This window comes from Ailuropoda melanoleuca, chromosome 13 (genome assembly GCF_002007445.2).
Source record: "Ailuropoda melanoleuca isolate Jingjing chromosome 13, ASM200744v2, whole genome shotgun sequence".
Lineage (NCBI taxonomy): Eukaryota > Metazoa > Chordata > Mammalia > Carnivora > Ursidae > Ailuropoda > Ailuropoda melanoleuca.
Genome location: NC_048230.1, coordinates 25,550,080 through 25,558,142, shown reverse-complemented (window position 1 = coordinate 25,558,142; position 8,063 = coordinate 25,550,080). Strand labels below are relative to the sequence as shown.

General features: G+C 54.3%; 1 protein-coding gene across 1 annotated transcript; it reads left to right on the top strand.

Moving 5' to 3' along the window:
* The first annotated feature begins 1,802 nt into the window (after nt 1-1,802).
* On the top strand, nt 1,803-4,721 carry KRT16 (keratin 16). The gene is given in 9 exon segments (XM_002922161.4): nt 1,803-2,427; nt 2,883-2,965; nt 3,090-3,246; nt 3,341-3,502; nt 3,592-3,717; nt 4,021-4,241; nt 4,323-4,366; nt 4,471-4,499; nt 4,501-4,721. Coding segments are annotated over 9 exon segments (1,425 nt in total). The 5' UTR covers nt 1,803-1,896; the 3' UTR covers nt 4,573-4,721.
* Nucleotides 4,722-8,063: the final 3,342 nt, after the last annotated feature.

Sequence of the window (8,063 nt, the reverse complement as noted above, 5' to 3'; positions counted from 1 at the left end):
GAGCAAGGAAGCGGCCAGTTCTGTGGGTCACCCCCCAGAGCACACGGAGGAGGCTTCTGTTTTGGAATTTAGACCCCCCACCCCCGCAATCCTGCTCTAGCCCTCGGGTTAAGGTCATGCCTGTTGTGGGCAGAGCTCACTCCAGGCACTGTGGGGAGGTAAATGAGAATGGGTATATCCAGTCCCAGCCTGCAAGGCATCATGGGTGAATGGAGACACCCTGAAGCTGGGGTTCTAGTCCTGGCTCCGCAACTTAAAGCCAAGTGACTTCAGGCGAATTACCCGCGCCCGATTCTCCCTCTCTCCTTCCTACTTCGCAGGGTTAATTGAAGACAATCAGGCATGTCCGCGACGTACAGAGAGAGAGCGTGGTTCAGGGTGGTGGGAAGGGCTCAGACTGGGTAAGCAGACAGGCAGGGGTTCAGACCTCAGCTCCCCCTTGACTGGGGTCTTGGGAAGCCCACTTAAGCTCCCAGCTGCCTCGTCTGTGAAGCTGTGGCAGGAATATTGCCCCTCACGGAACCGTGTGGTACACACAGAGTGCTCCATGCAATACCCCAGCGTGGCGGGTGACCAGAGANGGGCCCCCCCCCCCCCCCCCCCACTGAACGACCAGCCTGGAATCCGCGGATACTCAAAAGAAAACTGTTGGGAATGGAGCCCTGGATCCAGTGTGGGAACTCGGAGGCCCCTGGTGGGGTCAGGGGTCACACATGGCACTACCAGCAGGATGGGGACCCCCTCCCACCGCAGTCTATGGTGGGCATCCATGATTAAGTAGGGCAATGCATTGGGGGTGGGCTGCTCCAAAGGTGGGAGTATTGGGGTACAGAGGAGAGGGCAAGGTTGTGGGAGGGAGGTGCCGGATGGAGAGGTGGGTGTGAGGAGGCAGGTGAGGGGGCAGCTGGCTGCAAAGGAAGGATGGGGAAGCTGAGCGCAGGGGTGCCACTGGGGAGTGGCCAGTGTGGTCCTGTGTCCATGTTCTTCTGTGGCATGTCTTCCCCTTTTATAGATGAGAAAACTGAGGCCCAGAGGCGCTGAAGGACTGACTTCCTATGTTGCATAGCTTGGAAGGGGCAGAGTGGGGAGCTGCCACCTGTCTGTCTCAATGGTACGTGCTGGTTCCACGGTACCCAACCCTTCTGCGGACCCTGGGAGCTCAAAGGTAGCCTCTGAAACAGGGATTGGATCCAATAAGGGAAAGAGAGTTGGAGAATTTTCAGAACGAGAAAAGAGTCTAAGATCACCCAGCCCAGCCTTGTCACTTCGCTGAGGGGGAAGAGGCCCAGAGAGGGGAGGCAAGGGGTCTCAGGTCACACAGCAAACAAAGCGGAGTGAGACCACGAACCCAGCTCTCCTGTCCAGCGTCGGGCACGTAGGACCCCCACAGCACATCCTGAGACAGCCCCAGGCCGGCCTTGATTGGCAGGGCCTTTTTCCGTCAAGGCCATCCCGTGGGGCAGGGAGTCTGTCATGGGCTGACTCACTGCCTGGGGACGCAGCCGCCACAAAGCTGCCAGTGCCGAGGCCCCGCTGGCCCCTGAGGCTCCAGGACCGAGAGCCGGGTTCCCGCCGCCCAGCCTGAGTCATGACCGACTCGCGTTTGTATGTTTTTCTCTCGGCCCCACACCCCCAGAGCTGGGTGGGAACTCAAGCGGCACCCAGCGAAGTGAGTCGACCCCGGGCTGAATAATCCTGATCCGGAGTGGGGAGTTGGACGGGACCTGGAGTGATGAAATCCGGAGGGGAGCCCGCAAGTCAGCAGTCGGGAGGCCCCGCCTGCTCCGGTGCATATAAAGGCTCCTGGGGTTTGAGCAGCCCCAGCATCCATCCTCCCAGCCTTCTGAGCACCTTTCTCTTCTCTCTGCTCACTCACTCACTTCCGTCCTCGGCACCATGACCACCTGCAGCCGCCAGTTCACCTCCTCCAGCTCCATGAAGGGCTCCTGTGGCATCGGTGGTGGCTCCAGCCGCATGTCCTCTGTCCTGGCCGGAGGGTCCTGCCGGGCCCCCAGCGCCTACGGGGGCCTGTCGGTCTCCACCTCCCGCTACTCCTCCGGGGGGGCCTGCGGCCTGGGGGGCGGCTACGGCGGCGGCTTCAGCAGCAGCAGCAGCTTTGGTGGGGGCCTGGGGAGCGGCTTTGGTGGAGGGTACGGTGGTGGCCTTGGCGCTGGCTTTGGCGGTGGCTTTGGTGGTGGCCTTGGTGCTGGCTTTGGCGGTGGGGATGGGCTCCTGGTGGGCAGCGAGAAGGTGACCATGCAAAACCTCAACGACCGCCTGGCCTCCTACCTGGACAAGGTGCGCGCCCTGGAGGAGGCCAACGCCGACCTGGAGGTGAAGATCCGGGACTGGTACCAGAGGCAGCGGCCCAGTGAGGTCAAGGACTACAGCCCTTACTTCAAGACCATCGAGGACCTGCGGAACAAGGTGCGTGGGCCAGGCGGGCGGCGCTGCTGGTGGAGCGTTGAGAGGTCACGGCTGCAGTGGCCCTTAGAAAACCACTTTCTAGCATCTTTCTTTTACAAACAGGGAGACTGAGCCGACCTTAGGGGAGAGGCCACAGGCCATTCAGAATTGGTGGCACGGGGTCCCCTTTTCAGCATCTTGGTGTCTGAGTGGGGACCGGAGCCCGGACTCTCTTATTCCCTGCCACTGTGCATCGCACCCTCAGCTTCTCTCAGCCTGGGGTGGGGGATGGGGTGGTAGGAGACCGGGGCGGGGGATCCCTCCACACACCCTGAACTGGGTGGAAAGGACAGAGGGCCTCACCTACCAGCCAGGCGACCCTCAAGTTGGGGGAGATAGCTTTCTCCCCTCTCTGCTCTTGCCCCCTGAGAAGCAGAGTCTTGGCAAACAGGCCCGTCCTTCCGCCTTCTCTGCAGATCATCACCGCCACGATCGAGAACGCTCAGCCCGTCCTGCAGATTGACAATGCCAGGCTGGCAGCGGATGACTTCAGGACCAAGTGAGCAACCCCCGTGGCGGGCTGGGTGTGGGGCAGAGGGTGCGGGGCAAGCAGTGGGGCTGTTGGTCTGGGGCCACAGAAGCCTCCCAGACGGAGCCTGATGCCCCGACCTCTGTCCTGGCAGGTATGAGCATGAGCTGACCCTGCGCCAGAGTGTGGAGGCTGACATCAACGGGCTGCGCCGGGTGCTGGACGAGCTGACCCTGTCCAGGACCGACCTGGAGATGCAGATCGAGAGCCTGAAGGAGGAGCTGGCCTACCTGAAGAAGAACCACGAGGAGGTGAGGTCGCTCCTGGCAGCTGGCTGTGGGAGGCTGGTTCAGGGGCCAGGAGAGGGGTCCACTGAGCTGACCACCTCCCGCCATCCCTTCCTAGGAGATGCTTGCCCTGCGGGGTCAGACTGGCGGGGACGTCAGCGTGGAGATGGACGCCGCCCCAGGCGTGGACCTGAGCCGTATCCTGAATGAGATGCGCGACCAGTACGAGCAGATGGCGGAGAAGAACCGCAGAGATGCAGAGGCCTGGTTCCTGAGCAAGGTGGGGCTCGGGTCCTCAGCCCTCCTGCGGGACTTCCCAGCCAGGGAGCACTGTGGAGCGCCTCACACTGCTCTTTTCTCCTCTCGCAGACTGAGGAACTGAACAAAGAAGTGGCCTCTAACAGCGAGCTGGTGCAGAGTGGCCGCAGTGAGGTGACTGAGCTCCGGAGGGTGCTGCAGGGCCTGGAGATTGAACTGCAGTCCCAGCTCAGCATGGTATGAAGGACCCTGCCCAGCCCCAGTCCCCAAGCCCCCAGTAAGGGCCACCAGCCCCTTAGCACTGCCACAATACAGTTCCGCCTCTTATTCCACCAGTGGGACCGGAGGGATCATTATATCCATTATATAGACACAGAAATGAAGGCCCAGAACAATGGAATAACTTTCCTCCACATTGTCTGGCCCATCAGTAGCCCAGCTGGGCTCCCAATCCATGTGCCTCTCAGGAGACATGCCCAGAGGCCTGGGGGGACAATAGTGACCACTTCTGTTGACTCTTTCTCTCTCTCCCACTCACAGAAAGCATCCCTGGAGAACAGCCTGGAGGAGACCAAAGGCCGCTACTGCATGCAGCTGGCCCAGATCCAGGACCTGATCGGCAACGTGGAGGAGCAGCTGGCCCAGCTGCGCTGCGAGATGGAGCAGCAGAGCCAGGAGTACCAGATCCTGCTGGACGTGAAGACGCGGCTGGAGCAGGAGATCGCCACCTACCGCCGCCTGCTGGAGGGCGAGGACGCCCAGTGAGTGCCCAGCCCCCGCAGCCCCCGCAGCCCCGCCCTTGCTCCCAGCACATCTAACTGTTCATCTTTCCTCCTGCACAGCCTCTCCCAGCAAGCGTCTGGCCATTCCTATTCTTCCCACAATGGTAAGGCTTCTGAGGGTCCTGGGTGCCCCAGAGACCCCAGCCCTCCCCGTGTGGGGCCTCTTAGCTCCCAGAGCCCTTCTCACACCCTCCCCTCTCTCCCACAGTCTTCTCCTCCTCCTCGTCCTCCTCAAGCCCACCAGACCCGGCCCATCCTCAAGGAGCAGGGCTCGGCCAGCTTCAACCAGGTCCAGAGCTCCAAGCACTGAGCTGCCTCTTCCAGACTGGCCTCCTGCCCGCCCACCGGCCCCAACCTCCTGAAGGCCTGGGCCAGGGCCCTGTTCTCCCAGCGCGGATTCCAACTGTCTCCCCTTCCCCTCCGCTGGTGGTGGGCTAATAAAGCTGACTTTCTGGTTGATGCAAACCTGTGTGGTCTCTATTCTGGAACTAATGGGAGGGGGTTGAAGGTGTATCCCAGGGACTTTCTGGGACCACACAGCCGGAGGGGTCCAGGAAACAGCAAAGCTCAGAAGCACCCCTAGGGTCTTCCTAGAAGAACCCCTCTACTAGCGAGGGCGTGGGAGGTGGGACACAGGATGAGAAGGAGCTCCCCTGTGTTGACAGCCGCCCTGGGAGGTGGGTGTGGTCAGGCCTGTTTTGGAATGGAGACAACCCTGACCTTTGGAGAGGTTGAGTAACTCTCATAAAGTCATGCAGATAGTAAGAGGCGTGACTGTGGTTAGCCCTGGGTCTGTCTGGTTACGAAGGCCAAGCCTTTTTTTTTTTTTTTCCTAATGCCACTCTCTCTTTTTAGGTATTTTAACCCAAACACTCCGAAGCTTGAGCTCTTAACTCTGCCCTTTGGCTCCTCACATTTGCCTAACAAGTTCTGTGTTGGATGGTGGGAAAGAGAGCCTTCTGCCTTGGGAATGGGGTCCATGGATAGAACTGAACTTTCTTTTCCCAACTTGCTCCTCGACCCCCCTTATTAGTCCCGTCTTTCTCATCTCCTGCAGGCAGGGGATTGAGTGCTGGCGAGTGCCCTAGGAAATATCTGTCACTCATGCCTTCCTCCTCGTCCCCACGCGACCACCCCCACATTCAGACCGGCTTCCTCTCTCCCAATAACTAGGGCCATGCCTAGTTCTTAGGGGCCCCCTAAGCAGGCCCTTACTTGTCCATCTCTCTCACTCCCATTTCTGCCTGATGGCCTTTCTAGCAAGAATACGGTCAAGATCAAGAACAAGGATGTTGATCAGGACTCTTCTGTTTAACCACCTCGACCTTCCCTTTCCCTTCCGATGCTCAACCTTCTGTCTCAACCCATTTTGGTGCTTTCCCGCCCTGCCCTGCTCTGCACTCAGGAGTCAACCATCCTGTCCCACACCTCTTGCTTGCTATGGGTGTCTTCTATATTTAAAAAATTTAATTAACAAAATTAAAGTTATGTATGTGTCACATAGTAAGTCTTTTTATGGAAGAAAGCCATCCCCAGGTTGTATCATATTCTCTGCTCCCACCTCCCACTTTCAACTCTTAGCTGTTACTTTTGGCATTTGCCTTAATTCTAAATCACAGGCTTATACAACTATTTCTTTTTTTTTTTTTTAAGATTTTATTTATTTGTCAGAGAGAGAGAGAGAGAGAGCTAGGAAGCACAAGCAGGGGCAGCGGCAGGCAGAGGGAGAAGCAGGCTCCCTGCTGAGCAAGGAGCCTGATGCAGGACTTGATCCCAGGGCTCTGGGATCATGACCTGAGCTGAAGGCAGATGCTTAATGGACTGAGCCACTCAGGTGTCCTTATACAACCATTTCTTGATTGTTTTTTTCAATTTAGTTTTTAAAAAAGATTTTATTTATTTATTTATTTATTTATTTATTTATTTATTTATTTTGAGATTGACAGGCAGAGAGAGTGGGGATGGGGGTGGGAGAGGCAGAGGGAGAGGGAGAGAGAGAATCTTGAACAGACTCCACGCTGAGCCTGGAGCCTGACTCGGGGATTGATGACCCTGACATTGTGACCTGAGCTGAAGCCAAAGAGTCAGGCACTCAACTGACTGAGCCACCCAGCTGCCCCTCAATTTTAGGTTTTAATTGCTTGACTTCTTGCTGTAAAGGAGGGGGATTCAGCTCTCTTATACAACATTGCCCCTCCCTGCTTCTTCCTACCCTCTCAATATATCCATATTTTCACTGGAGAAATGTTTAATTTTACATTATCATGACTATTTAACTATTCTTTACAGTCAAAAGTATTTTATACTATATTACATTTCTTTGGAATAAACATCTGTTTTAATTTGCTGAGATTTTCTATGTACCTAACCTAAATGTATTCCCTAGTTCACTGCCAGAAGTATAGGTCTCCTCCTAATATGTCAAAACACTGAGTATTCCATCAGTTTTATCTTCTTGAAGTTATTTCTCCTGGAGCCCACTGTCCTCCTCCAGCATGTTCTGGGTGCTCTCTCTGCCTTCAGTCATCCCGGAATCTTCCTCCACCATCCTCTTGGATATCCCTTCTTTCTGTGTTGCTTCCCTCTTTCTGGGTCCCATGTCTCCCTTCTTCTTTTCCTCCCTCTTCATTTTAGGGAAACACATCCTCTAGCAATTTCCTGAGACAGGATGCGTAGACTTTTCATGTCTGAAAACATCATTAGTCTACTCCCATTCTTGACTGATAGTTTGGCTGGGTATGAAATTCTAGGTTGCAAATAATTCTCCCTCCGCACTTCGAAGGTATTGTGTCACTATTTCCTGGCTTCCGGTGTTGCTACTGAGAAGTCTAATGCTATTTTGATTCCAGATATTTTATGCTATCTGATTTCCACCCCTTCCCGCAGAGATTTTAGGCTCTTCTCTTGCTCTCTAGCAGGCTGCAGTATCACATGTTGTGCCTCGATGTGGCTGGGTTGGATCTGTTGGATTGGGCACTTCACAGCATCCTTCAGAGTAGAAATTCATGTTCTTCAGAAAATTTCTGGGAAATTTTTTATTTATTTCATGGTTTCCTCCCCTTCATTTTCTCTTTTTTTGGAACTCTTCTTTTTCCTATGTAATTTATTCTATTTTTCATCTAACCCTTTCTTTCTTTTCTTTCTTTCTTTCTTTCTTTCTTTCTTTCTTTCTTTCTTTCTTTCTTTTCTTTTCTTTCTTTCTTCTTTTTTTGGCTTTCTGAGATTTTCCTAAGCTTTGCTATCCAAACTTCTCATTTAGTTTTTAAAAAATTGGATACATTTTAGTAGCTCTGGATACTTTTTTAAAAAATGGGCTCTTGTTCTTGTTTCAAGACACAAAATTTCCTTTTACCTTGTTGAGCCTATTGGTCATGGCTTTAACAATTCTTCCATTTCCATTATCATTTCAGTTTCTTCTCAGCTGCCTTTTTCCTGCTTTGTCTTGCCACCGTCCTTTATGCCAGAGGCTTCCCTCAAACACCTGTGGTTCTTGGTCTTCGGTTAATATTTAAGAGTAAGTCACAAGGGGTGCCTGGGTGGGTCAGTTGTTGAGCGTCTGCCTTCAGCTCAGGTCATGATCCCAGTGTTCTCGCATCGAGCCCCACATTGGGCTCCCTGCTCAGCGGGAGGCCTGCTTCTCCCTCTCCTACTCCCCCTGCTTGTGTTTCCTCTCTTGCTGCCTCTCTCTCTCTGTCAAATAAATAAATAAAAAATCTTGAAAAAAAAAGAAAAAAAAGAGTAAGTCACTAAGAAGCTGATTGGAATGTGAATGTGTGTGTGTACAGCAGCGGGGCTTTTCCC